At 36.1% G+C, this 13,520-nt stretch overlaps 1 protein-coding gene across 3 annotated transcripts; it reads left to right on the top strand.

Annotated features, from left to right (window-relative positions):
- The first annotated feature begins 4,473 nt into the window (after nucleotides 1-4,473).
- Nucleotides 4,474-9,798, top strand: LOC112165012 (serine carboxypeptidase-like 51). Of its 3 annotated transcripts, none has more exons than XM_040506410.1 (13): nucleotides 4,474-4,852; nucleotides 4,971-5,065; nucleotides 5,189-5,296; nucleotides 5,376-5,616; nucleotides 5,710-5,753; nucleotides 5,882-5,949; nucleotides 6,067-6,172; nucleotides 7,058-7,263; nucleotides 7,350-7,419; nucleotides 8,138-8,188; nucleotides 8,400-8,452; nucleotides 8,538-8,670; nucleotides 9,211-9,350. In XM_040506410.1, exons 1-13 carry the CDS (start codon nucleotides 4,738-4,740, stop codon nucleotides 9,265-9,267), a joined length of 1,347 nt encoding a protein of 448 aa, XP_040362344.1. In that variant the 5' UTR covers nucleotides 4,474-4,737; the 3' UTR covers nucleotides 9,268-9,350. The 3 variants fall into 3 exon arrangements, with proteins under 3 accessions (XP_040362344.1, XP_024157153.1, XP_024157154.1); XM_024301385.2 differs by lacking the exon at nucleotides 9,211-9,350 and adding an exon at nucleotides 9,360-9,798 and having other exon boundaries at nucleotides 4,478-4,852; XM_024301386.1 differs by lacking the exons at nucleotides 4,474-4,852; nucleotides 9,211-9,350 and adding an exon at nucleotides 9,360-9,798 and having other exon boundaries at nucleotides 5,032-5,065; nucleotides 5,386-5,616.
- The last annotated feature ends 3,722 nt before the right edge of the window (nucleotides 9,799-13,520 follow it).

Below are 13,520 nucleotides of genomic sequence, written 5' to 3'. Positions count from 1 at the left end.
TAAGATCGATCAGTTGTTTGGTTCTATGAGACTGTAGAGTTCTATTTCATTGACATGAGTTAAACATTGTTTTTGGCTGATAATAATAAGTTAAGAAAGTTGTAGGGTACATATAACAACGTAAGAGTACAAAACAGTGGCGGATTCAAAAATTAGTTCAGTGGCGGAACCAGTAATCCCTGCATAGAAAATTAGTTTAGGAGATTATGACCAAAAAACACACAATCCAAAACTATAGTAATTCCTACATATAGTTTATTTCAGGAGATTACATTAAAATCAAACAATAGAGAAGTCACAGTAATCCTTGCATATAGTTTAGTTCAAGAGATTACATTAAAATCAAACGAAAGAAATCATAGTAATTCCTGCATATAGTTTAGTTCAGGAGATTACATTAAAATCAATCAATAGAAATGAAAAGGGAAAATAAAGAAGAAATCAAGCAACTCACGCTAGCTAAAGACAAGAAATCACCCTTCAACTCCAAATAAACGATCTTACAAAATGACTCGTGTCAAAACTCGACATCCTTACCTCTTAAAGGTAACATACATCACTAAGTGATAAAATCATATTATTTCGACTCACACTATAATATGAAAATCAAGTCCTTCCTTGGACAATAAAAGAAAGAAACCACTTGAAACTCTCTTTTAAAAACGTGTACTCATGAGTTGCAAGTAACTTAATTACGTGTTACCCCTCATGACATACCATGGCAGACAGACTAGAGGTCTAACTGAATCTTAGCCCGTCACCCAACCAAAGGTTGTGGTATCCGATATATTGCCAGAGGTCACAACCTGCAACCCCGGTTCTTTAGGCCAACCTGACCCTTAGATCAAAACAACAAACGAGTCAACTGGTCTAACAGAATCTTAGCCCGTCACCCGACCAAAGGTTGTGGTATCCGATATATTGTCAGAGGTCACAACCTGCAACCCCGGATCCTTTGGCCAACATGACCCTTAGATCAAAACAACAAACGAGTCAACTGGTCTAACTGAATCTTAGCCCGTCACCTGACCAAAGGTTGTGGTATCCGATATATTGCCAAAGGTCACAACCTGCAAGCTCGGATCCTTAGGCCAACCTGACCCTTAGATCAAAACAACAAACGAGTCAACTGGACCCAAAATATTACCCAAATATGAAAAGAAGAAATCACAACCTGTGACTTCCAAGTTCTCAAACCATCGGTCGTCAGATCAAAACATTTAAAATGGTTGCACCGAACCTGAAAATGTTACTCAAAACTCAAAGGAGAAATCACACCCTGTGACTCCCAAATCCTTAAACACGTTTCAAAACAATAGAAAATATCGTTTCCCACACTATATTGTTTCCTGAAAGTTATACCCCAAAACAATAAATGAACCCACTCACAAATCCACACACACACACACACACATATACAGATTCTATCCAGAGTGAGGCCTCACTCTGAAATTAACGTGTGAGGTTGGAGTTTACGGCACGTTTCGGTCTCATATTCACATCTCAACCGTTCAGTTTTTAGATACTATTGTATAGATTATCTCTGCAAAATTTTAACTAAATTGATGGTCGTTAAGGCATTAATAACTGCCTTAAACCTAGTACCATTCAGGATGGACAGATTCAGTTCGTCCATTAGTTTAAGTGAGTTAGATACCTTCAAGATCATCAAATTGGCTGAAAATTTATAAAAATGATCTATACATTGGTACCTAAAAAGTGAACGGTCGAGATGTGGATATGAGACCAAAAAGTAACTTTAAACTCCAACCTCAGACATTAATTTCAGAGTGAGGCCTCGCTCTGGATAGGATCTGTATATGTGTGTGTGTGTGTGTGTGTGTGTGTAATTTCAGAGTGAGGCCTCACTCTAGATAGGATCTGTGTATATATATATATATATATATATATATACAGATCCTATCCAGAGCGAGGTTAGGGTTTATGGTCATTTTTTGGTCGCATATCCACAACTCAACTGTTCAGTTTTTAGGTACTAATGTATAGATCATCTCTGCAAAATTTTAGCTAAATTGATGGTCGTTAAGGCATTGATAACTGCCTTAAAGCTAGTACGGTTCAGGTTGGACAAATTCAGTTTGTCCATTGGTTTAAGCTTATCCAGAGCGAGGCCTCGCTCTGAAATTAATGTGCAAGGTTGGAGTTTAGGGTCACTTTTCGGTCTTATATCCACATCTCGACCGTTCAGCTTTTAGGTACTAATGTATAGATCATCTCTACAAAATTTCAGCTAAATTGATGGTCGTTAAGGCATTGATAACTGCCTTAAAGCTAGTACGGTTCACGTTGGACATATTCAGTTCATCCATTTGTTTAAGCGAGTTAGATACCTTAAAAATCATTAATTTAGCTAAAATTTTGCATAAATGATCTATACATTAATACCTAAAAAGTGAACGGTCGAGATGTGGATATGAGACCGAAAAATGACCCTAAACTCCAACCTCACACTTTAATTTCATAGCGAGGCCACGCTCTAGATAGGATCATATATATATAGCGCTTCTCCACTGCAGAAGTCCGCAGTTTTTCTTAGGTACGGATTTTAGGTTTTGACCCACTTTTCGATCATATTTTCACATCTTAACCGTTCAGTTTTTAGGTCCTAATGTATAGATCACCTCTGCAAAATTTCAGCCAAATTGGTGATCGTTAAGGGATCCAAAACTGCAATGTAAAACAATGTACACGAATGGTTCCGGTTCGGCAGATTCGGTTCGTTTGGCTGAAATTTGCAGAGGTGATTTATACATTAGGACCTAAAAACTGAACGGTTAAGATGTGAAAATATGATTGAAAAGTGGGTCAAAACTGGAAATCCGTGCCTTTTTTTTTTAGGTGCGGATATCCGCACCTAAGCAAAGTTATATATATATTCCACATAAATATAAATACACACACACACACGTAGACATCCACTTAGGGATGCCACTAATACCAACTATAGTTCACAAATAAAAAAACCCGTGAAAAATCATTTTTATAATAAAATTTCATTTTACTTACCTATTAACCGTTGATGATCAAGTTCATAAAACAAATATTTATTTTATGACAACGTGTGCTCTTGGGTCGTCCTCTTGGGTCCAAGAACAAGAATCCCCCAAAGTCTAAGAAAATACTAGCTGAAAAAGTGCTAAGTGTGCTTTGTCCAGGAAAACCTCCTAGCCCTAGTGTTAAGGGCAAGGAGCCAATTTGAGTTTATTTTCTTTCATGTTATCTTGCCTAGTAATAAACTTGTCTTATGTTACATAGTTTCTAGGCTTTCTTGAATAAGTGAGCATGAGTATTGTCAAGTGATCGGACCTAATCTATGTATCACTATGGTTTACCACAAACTCTTTATCTACCCGTAGATGGTAGAGGGAGGATTGTGATGTTCCTTTCTGGCCTGAGTATTAATATATCGACATTATATTTTATTTTATTTTTTTAAAAAGATTTAATTACTCTATAAATCTTAATTACATATTCATTCCTTAATCAGACAACATAAATATGTTTTTCAATAAAAGAAAATCAAACACAAGGTAATGAGTTTCAAAACTTAATTTCTAATCAACAAGAAAATAACATGCACCATTCTGTGACCCTTTGTTGTTGTTGTTGTTGTTGTTGTTTTTTTTTTTTCCTGTTTTAGCTGTGCAAAAAAAAAAATCTTTTTTTAATGTTTATTTTATTTTCTCTATTTTTTGTATCTCATGATATTTTTAATTGCTAGCTCATTTTTTGTATTAGGCAAATATAATAGATAGACTTAGATTTAGGTCATAATATGATTTATTTTGTTTTCCATTCAACATGTATATCATAAATTTTTATGTCACATGATCTTAATCATAGTTTTAATTCTTTTTAAATATATATATATATGAATACTTTATGAGTATGTAGTGAAATTGGAAAATGAAAATAGATAAGGAAAATAATAAAGAATACAATATAATATTGAATTGAAAAATCTAAAGAAAATCAATATAATATTTCTTTGGTACAATTACTGTTCTTTAGTAGTCATTTTATAGTAAGTTATATATTTCCTTCTTTCAAAAAAAAAAAGCAAATTTAGAGGTCCCAATAGAAACATATATTTTTTTTTTATTCTTATTACTTCTTTCATAAGTACAGGAAAGATTACCAAAGAGGTACTCTAACTCTTTTTTTTTTTTTTTTTTTAAAGAGAGGTACTCTAACTCTAAACCGTATAAGTTCGCATAAAAAAAAACTCTAAACAGTATAAGTTTTTCTATTCTTTTATTTTTCCAGGGTCCAAAAATAAAAAAAGGCTCCTAACTTGGTTTAGGTCCTAGTTTAGAAACATTACCAATAAAGTTAATTCCAGATTTGTATGGAAAAGGATCGAATCCACACAAATAATAAGGAAATAGGAAAGAAACACTCATGATCCAATTGAATTTAAAAGCAGTAAGAAAGAAAGAAAGAAAAATACTTTCAAATAAAACTTCTAATTGACGTCACTGCTCGCCAGTCGCCACATACAAATCAATTCTGAATTTCCCTAGTAACAATGATTTGATGTCTACAACACGAGTCGGCTTTTAAAACTATTTCTTTTCCTCCTTTTGTTATTACTGTTATTCTTCGTTCAATCCCATAATCCTTCTCTCTGCATACATAAATCTCCTTTTACTGCATTTTGATTTCTCAACTGGTAAAAGCCTGAAAGCTCTTTCGATCCCATTCCTTTCTCTCCCAATGGAAAAGCTCTATATACTTGTTCTTGTCTCTGTTCTCCTTTTGGTGCCAACAGCAACTGCTGCAGCAACCCAAGATGGATCAGAGGACTGGGGCTATGTTGAAGTCAGACCCAGTAAGCAATTCATTCTATCTCATATATCTTTCTTTCTCTTTTGGTACGGTATTGCATTAGAAATGTCATTGAATTTGGTGTTCATCGCTGTTTGCTCTCTTTTGATTGGTTTTCACAGAAGCCCACATGTTCTGGTGGCTTTATAGAAGTCCTAACAGAGTTGAGGATCCCTCAAAGCCATGGCCAATCATTCTCTGGCTCCAAGGTGGACCGGTAAGTACTTTACCAATAATGATATGGAATGAGTGAATGTGAAAAAACCCAGAAAGGAAAACTCTTCATACTTTTTATAACCCAAAAATATTTTCATTTCTTCTTCACTAATACAAAAAATAGGGAGCTTCAGGAGTTGGGATGGGGAACTTTCAAGAGGTTGGGCCATTGGACACCAATTTGAAGCCAAGGAATTCAACGTGGTTGCAAAAGGCAGATCTTTTATTTGTCGTAAGTCATCAAAAACAGAGTAACTCTAAGACCATTGAAATCTTTCATATATTAATTTTGGTTTTTTGGTAAAATTTAGGATAGCCCAGTTGGAACTGGATTCAGTTTTGTGGAAGACAACGCTCTGTTTGTGAAAAATGATGTGGAGGCAGCCACTGATTTGACAACATTACTGAAAGAGCTATTCAACAGAAATGAGAGCCTCCAGAAGAGTCCTCTGTTCATTGTGGCAGAGTCTTACGGGGGCAAATTTGCAGTGACTCTTGGACTTTCAGCTCTAAAAGCCATTGAAGAAGGAACACTAAAGCTTAGACTTGGAGGTAAATAGTAACTAACTTTTTGGTCTAATTGGAGAAAACCAAGATCCTTGAAATGATGAAACCGGATATTTGATATTGCCTTCTGTATTTTAGGTGTTGCATTGGGAGACAGCTGGATCTCCCCGGAAGATTTTGTGGTACTCTCGCCTAGTTCTACTAGTTTGACCAATAATTCATTAATTTACTGGATTTTTACAGATTTATACTCGATTTCCAAGTGATATTTACAGTATGGACGTATGGTTTTTATATATGCACAATGTAGCTTTCATGGGGTCCTCTTCTTAAAGACGTTTCACGGATTGATGACAATAGCTTGGAGAAATCAAACAGGTCCATTGATTAATTGATTTGGTCCAGTTTTGATGAGTAATATTTGACGTGAGAAAATGATGGATTTGGGAAGTGGTCAGATTTGAGATTTCTAATGAAACCTATTTTGGTTAACAGTGTGGCTCAGCTGATCAAGCAGCAGATTAAGGATGGGAAATTAGGAGATGCAACTAATTCATGGGTGCTGCTTGAGAGCCTCATCAGATCCGGGAGTAACGACGTGGTAATTTTATTTTTCCTTTATCATATTTTTTACTGAAATTTATGTGTCTAAATCTTAGTTGATTTTTCTTTGGGTGCGTCTATTGCCACCCTACAATTTTCTTAGTTCATCCTACAAATATTTGAATTATTGAAAGACTATATTACCCAAGTGTAAAATGACTACTAAGTACATTAATTTTTTAAAATCCAAATTTGAAAGAAAAAATAAATAAATTACCAATGAATTAAATAGAAAGATTACTTAATTTCTCATTGGATAACATTAATATTCATCTTCTCCACTCAAATTTGCATTTATTACTATTTTTTGTCTTTTTGTTACCTCTTCATCAAGAATTCGTTATTTAATTTACCAAATCATTAGTGTTAATTACATCAAAGATTTTCTGTGAACACCGAAAGTAAAAATTTAAAACACGAAAGAAAAATCTCAATATCTTCTTCATTGATCATAGTTGTTAACTAACTAATCTTTTGACATAGACTGAAATAGATGAACATTGAAGCAGAAAGAAAAAATTAAAAAAAAAAGAGGAAGTAAATTAGATTATGATTTTGTAAGGAAACTTTAATATATTATAGTTTTTTATTGGTATAAATTAAATGCGCGATTTTCATTAAAATAAAATCTCTTTTAATTGGATATGTCATATAAGGATATTCTTGGAAATAGAAATGGGTTACATAAGTAAACTTAATAATTGAAATTAAAATGTAGGGTGTAATGAGCAAGTAGGGTGAACAAAGAAAATGATAGGGTGGAAATAGCCGCACCATTTTTCTTTCGCAACACGTGCATATTGTAAGATGAAGGTTACATGTAGCTCACCACTTTTTTTTTTTTCCATGACTGAGTTTCATATATTGTGATATTAATTTGCAGGATTTCTATAATTTCCTATTAGATTCAGGAATGGACCCATTGTCTTCTGTGACAACCACTGAAGTGAATATTGCACTGAAAAAATATACAAGATATCTAAATTCCTTGAGGAGGCCTTCATTAGCACCAGGTGGTAATGGAGATCTTGACACTTTGATGAATGGTGTCATTAAAAGGAAGCTTAAGATTATTCCAAACAATGTGACGTGAGTATATATGTAATTACCATTTGCATTCTAGTAAATGTCTCACTTCATATTTGAAATTCACTCATTAAAAGTTCTTTCTTCAGTTGGGGAATGCAGTCCGACAATGTCTTTGAAGCTATGATTGGAGACTTCATGAGACCCAGAATTGATGAGGTAATAATATGATTAATATGATATATAAAACAAATATTATCTTGCGTTCTAGAAATTTTCATCTAATTTTGTTCTATCTCTAAATTTAGTGTGGTCATCTAATTAGTAAGTGAGTTTGGAGTTTGCGATCACCTGTCTCAAATTTAATTTAAAGGTAAAAGTTAGAGATAGAACAAAAATTAGATGAAAATTTCTTAGTAATTAGATGACCACACTAAATTTAACCAAAATAGTGACTTGCTTTGTATAATAAAACACAACTCTTCAAATGTGAAATCAAAAATTACACCCACTCTAGATGGCCAAGTTTCTAGCTTTTTAAATTATTTATTTGATTGCACTGAAATTTATGAAGATTCTGAAATTCTTCACATCGTGTTTATCATCCAATTGAGAAATCAAATTTGGGAAATGAACTCCCCTTTTGTCTATCAATGATTCGCTTTCCATATATGTATTCTTCTGCAACCCAATCAAACCTGTCCTTATTACTATATTTGTCTTTCACCATGATTCGTTTTTCATATATGTATTCTTCTTGCCATCTACTCTACGACACTTCTGATTTGTCTTAAAGAAGAATCTTTTTTTTGAGTCAATTTTTGATTTACTTATTCCTTTTTTTTTGTTTCTTTTTTTTTTCAAGTTCTATCCTTTTCATATTTCACGTAGGTTGATAATTACTCCATTCATATTTATCCATTTTGGACTTGAACAGGTTGATCAACTCCTTGCCAAAGGGGTCAACGTCACAGTATACAATGGGCAAGTAAGATTCGAGGAATCTTTTTTACGTAGCTTTCATGATTAAATATAAGGGCAAACCAACAAAATGTGCTAGGTTATTCTTCATGTTACAAGGAAGTACTCTTGAGTGACTAATCGATCGTAACAATGATTAAACACTAATCATATTTACGACATCTACTCTACTCTAAGTAATGACCTAACATGGTGCACCATGTGGGTGAATAATGTAGGTTGATCTCATATGCGCAACCAAGGGGACTGAAGCATGGGTTGAAAAGCTCAAGTAAAAACTCTCTATTCACCATTTTCGGAAAATATTAGTTACTTGAAATTCTTTCATTTTTGGTAAATGATTTTTTTTTTTCCAGGTGGGATGGACTCCAACAATTTCTGAACAAGAGTAGAACCCCTCTCTACTGTGGGAATGATAGATTTACCGGAGGATTTACCAGGGCGTACAAAAACCTTCACTTCTATTGGATTCTTGGAGCAGGACATTTTGTAAGTCCAAATTTACCCACCTACTCATAATCGTAAATGTTTTTACCCCCTGTATCTGAATTAACTGTCGATGTCTTGTCAGTTGTCATTTCTTATCCTATTTTAAGGAGATTTTCCTATATACCTGCATTGTTTTGTACGTTAGTATTATTTCATTCATTCAAGAAAAAAAAATTGAATTTTACTTGGTCAATATTTTAACGAGACTACCCTATATCCTTATTGTTTTGTATGTTAATATTATTTCATTCATTCGGAAAAGAAAAGATAGAAAATAATTGAGTTTTACCCAGTAAGAATTTTAACAAGACTACCTTGTATTTTCGCATTGTTTTGTATATAATTATTTTTTACGAAATATACATTAGCACATTGCCAAATTGTTAATTTTATTCTTGAATTTTAAGTTCGGTGAAAAAGGATAAATCCATATGCATCGTTAATACTTGCATTGACCAAAAGAACTATCAACTATGTAATGTATTGCTTTGTAACGCATGACGGTGACAATTATTGAGTACCGTATACTTCATTGTTTAGTGGTGGAAGTTGCGTACGATAGATACTGAGAGTGGCCGGGCAATCAGAGAGGTCTGAGCAGTCAGAAGTGATCTCTGCAGACCACTCGTGTTTAGAAGACAGTGTCTGAGTCTTGCTGACCAAAGCCTGATATCATATTTATAATGTAGGTACCTGTGGATCAGCCCTGCATTGCTTTGAATATGGTGGCTGATATTACACAGTCACCTGCTGCTGCTTCTCCACATAGCAGAACATAATAGACCATGCACGTTTATTTTCGCAGAGGCTACGTGATCTAGTATCAGTTCTACAATAAGCAGACAAATAAAGAAAGAGCAAGAAGATGAAGAAGGTACAGAAGACAGGGACAGAGTCAACAAGCAAAAGTAATAACGACGTGTCGCACGCACACCTCCCTATGGAACTAGTTATATAGTATATACTGATTTTTAAATAAATAAATGAAAATTAACCCTACTGTTAGTTATTCCATATTACCAAAAGGCACATTCTTGATGTATAGACACATAATTATATTATAGACAAAACCCAATACATTAATGGCATTCTAAACAAGGAGAATATATATTTAGACTCGTACTAGTATGAACCTGTCTGAATTCTCTCTTATTTGCTTCAATTCGGCAATTTGAATATCATTTAACTATTTAAAGTTAAATAAATCAACCTTCAAGTATTTAGGGATTCCGACACTTGTTGGCAGGTCCAAATCCGATACCTTTGCTTATATTAAAGATAATTTGTCTAAGAAATTAACTGGGTGGAGATCCAAATTACTAAGTGCTACAGGTAGAGAAATCCTTATTAAAGTGGTAGCCCAGGCGTTACCATTGAACACTATGAATTGCTATCTACTTCCTCAGAATCTCATTCAGGAACTCCATCAATTGTGTGCCCAATTTTGGTGGGGCAGCACTGATGCGAAGAAGGCCATGCATTGGCGTGCTTGGGATGAACTTTGTAAACCCAAAAGTATGGGTGGTATGGGTTTTAGGCACCTTTTTGCTTTCAATTTAGCCATGTTAGCAAAACAAGGTTGGCGGCTAATTCAAAATCCGAACTCTTTGATTGGTCAACTTCTCAAAGCTCTTTATTTTCCTTAGAGTAATTTCTGGGAGGCTTCTCTTGGCTCCCAACCATCCTATGCATGGAGAAGCATCTTGCAGGGCAGAGACATTCTTAGAACTGGCATCAAAAGGCATATTGGGAATGGTTTATCTACCAATATATGGCTGGACCTGTGGTTGTTGGATGAGGATTTGACTGCCTACTCCTCGGACAGAGTGACTCTTGTGGCTGATCTCTTTGAATCTCCAGGTGTGTGGAATTCTGCTTTATTAACAGAATTATTTCCTACTCACATTGTGCAGAAGATTCTCGCTATTCCTCTTAGTCCCCGGAACCATGAAGATAGGTGGATTTAGGGAGGTGACAAGAGAGGTCAGTTTACGGTTAAATCCGCCTACCATGTAGCTCGGAATCGGATTCTCACTGATCATTCTCCTACACCTAATCCAAGTGCTTCTCTTTGGCGTCGGTTATGGAACACTCCAGTTCCGGGTAGCGTCAAGGTTTGTGCATGGAAAGCAGTTTCTAATGTTCTTCCTACTCGGAGTAGGCTTAGCGAACGTGGTATTGATTTGGATACCCAATGCCCACTCTGCGATGAAGAAGTTGAGACTCCTATCCATGCAGTTCGTGATTGTCCCCATGCTACAAGTTTGCTTCAGGGAGCCAACTTGCCGATAGTTTCGAGTCCCACAACTGTTACAAATTGGCTTTCGTTTGTCTCTTTGTCAACCCCTCAGTTTTTTGCTTCTACACTTATGATTCTCTGGGCAACTTGGAGGAACAGGAATGCCAAGGTTTGGGAAGGTGACTTTAAGGAAGCATGTCAGTTTCTAAGTGGAAGAAACCCCAAGTAGGCTTTGTGAAATTGAATGTTGACGCTGGCTTTGATCACACGTCGTGTCGGGCAGGCTTAGATGGGGTGTTCCGCGAGCATAACGGGGCATTTCTCCATGGATTTCGGCACACTATTCCGGCTGCTAACTCGGCACGACATGCGGAACTTCTAGCTTTGGTGTTGGGAGTGCAGCTCGCTATTGATCATTATCTTACACCTTTAATAGTGGAGACTGACTGCTTGGATCTGGTGTCTGCACTTTCCTCTTCCTCGCTGGATTTTTCGGACTTGGGATTTCTGTTGGCCGACTTGCGGATCTTGTTGCACGAAGCACAGGGAGCTCGAGTCGTTCAGGTCGGAAGGCAAGCCAATGGGGTGGCTCACATCTTGGCTCAAGATGCCAAATATGCTGATTTTCAAATAGACTTTTTTTCATGTATTCCTCTGTCTGTAGAGGCTAGCTTAATCTATGATTGTAATGATCCCCAATCAATGAATTAGTCTTTCATTTCCCTCAAAAAAAAAAAAAATCAACCTTCAAATATTATCTCTGTAAAAAAAAATCAATAGAAACATAAATCGTTTACTTATTCGATTGCATTAAATAAATGAATAATTCTCGTGAAAGTTACTAGTGTCAGCAATATTAGCTCATCTGCAACAATATAAAGGTTTAGTACCCAGTCCTGACAATTGTGTTGAATGAGTATGCTTTAGTTTTTCTTACTTAGGGTGAAGTATTTAGAGTTGTTTAAGTATTGGTTTTCTTAATTTGCAGGATTAGGAAGCCATTGGAGAGGTTGAGGCCGCCCTCACGGACTCAGCCCTTGTCAAACTTCTTTGTTGTTTGCCGGAAGGCGAGGGGCTCTAAGATTTGAAAATTTTAGCTACATTGGGTTGAGCCAGTTTGAAGGGAGCTTTCTTTGTCAGTCTTTTTTGTTTAGGAGAGTTTGTATGAGCAACTTTTATGCCTTACACTTTTATCTACTGTTATCAGTTGGTCCTAGTTGTGGATAGTTGCACACTGGAAAACAATGGTCCTACAAGTTCTCCTTTATCTGTGCTATGCGCCGATGAAATTCTAGGTAAGCTCCCAATCTCTCTGTATACCTACTGTCCGCTATAGTGTTGCAAGAGAAAAACCTGAAACAAGATTCTCTTACTCCGGTATATTTTTAATCTTTGTATTCTCAATTCTCAAACATGTCCGGTGATTATCGTAATAGTTTGATGGGGTTTCCTTAATAATTCCGACCGAGTCATTCATACATACAACCATGTATATGCTGGTTTGCTAGACAGATTACTGCTGTGATTTAATTCAAAGGTACTCCAATTTGCAAGTTCTAAGAGCGGCGGTTGGGATTGGGTATATAGGATTAGAAAGTATGCTAAGAGCTTGCGATCTCTAACACTCAACAGTCTACACTCTTAAGCACAATAATAATTGCACTTAGAAAGGCTCTTTGGAAGAGGTAGTGTTTCCCTGCAGGTGACGGTTTTTCTCCATAGGAAATGTTTTCTTCCCTGCACAAGAAGCCTTAGTTTTCAAATTGGAGCTCGAAATATCTTTAGGTTTGATGAGACTATCTCTAGGTTTGGTGAGACTTCCAATATAGCATCCCCTCTCCTCCTTTGTTGAAGACTCAACCGAAGCAGACATGGCATGCATAGGAGTAACTGGTCCTTAAAGTATTTCTTCCAATCCAGGCAACCGAGTTTTGGCTCCACTCCAGCCAGCGCTCGTCCACTTGTAGGTAGTGACCCAAAGACGATCCCACCTAGTGCACCCACTTCAAGTTGGTGAAAGCCGACGGGAGGCCATGGATCTGAACCCAAACCGGATGGAGATGAACCAACACCGCTATGATGTCAACCACACCATCATAATCGGCCACCATCACTATTGCCATGCAATAGAACCAACTACCCTTTGGAAAGTATAGCTGCTTGTCATCTGATTCAGTAAAGTGCCCATTGAGTTTCACAGATCATGAGGAAATGAGGAAGAAGGCTGGAAACCCTGGAAGCCAAGGTTTCAAAACGCTAGTTTCTTTTGTGACCTGTATTTTGAGATTGCATGCACAATTGAATTGCCCCCACCAAGACCTAGGTTTCTATATTTGTAGTTTGAAGTTTTCATTTTCTAGGCCATTGGCCCTCATTTGAGACTAGTTTTCTTTTTTTCCTCTGTGAGAAGAATGAGGCTGGATAATTTGCCTTTGATCAGCATAATGACTTGTACACGACGGACAATTTTAAGACTTACAGAAGCAAATCCAGATGGTATTGGATGGAACTAAGGGGAGCTGAGCGAACTACATTTTTGGCAACTGCATTGGAAGTGATACAACTCAGGTAACTGAAGCTAGCATTTTTTATAGTATTGTGTTCCCAGAAA

Source organism: Rosa chinensis, chromosome 5 (assembly GCF_002994745.2).
Source record: "Rosa chinensis cultivar Old Blush chromosome 5, RchiOBHm-V2, whole genome shotgun sequence".
NCBI classification, from domain to species: Eukaryota; Viridiplantae; Streptophyta; class Magnoliopsida; order Rosales; family Rosaceae; genus Rosa; species Rosa chinensis.
Note: the sequence above shows the minus strand (reverse complement) of the source record. Positions and strands in the feature narration are given on the sequence as shown.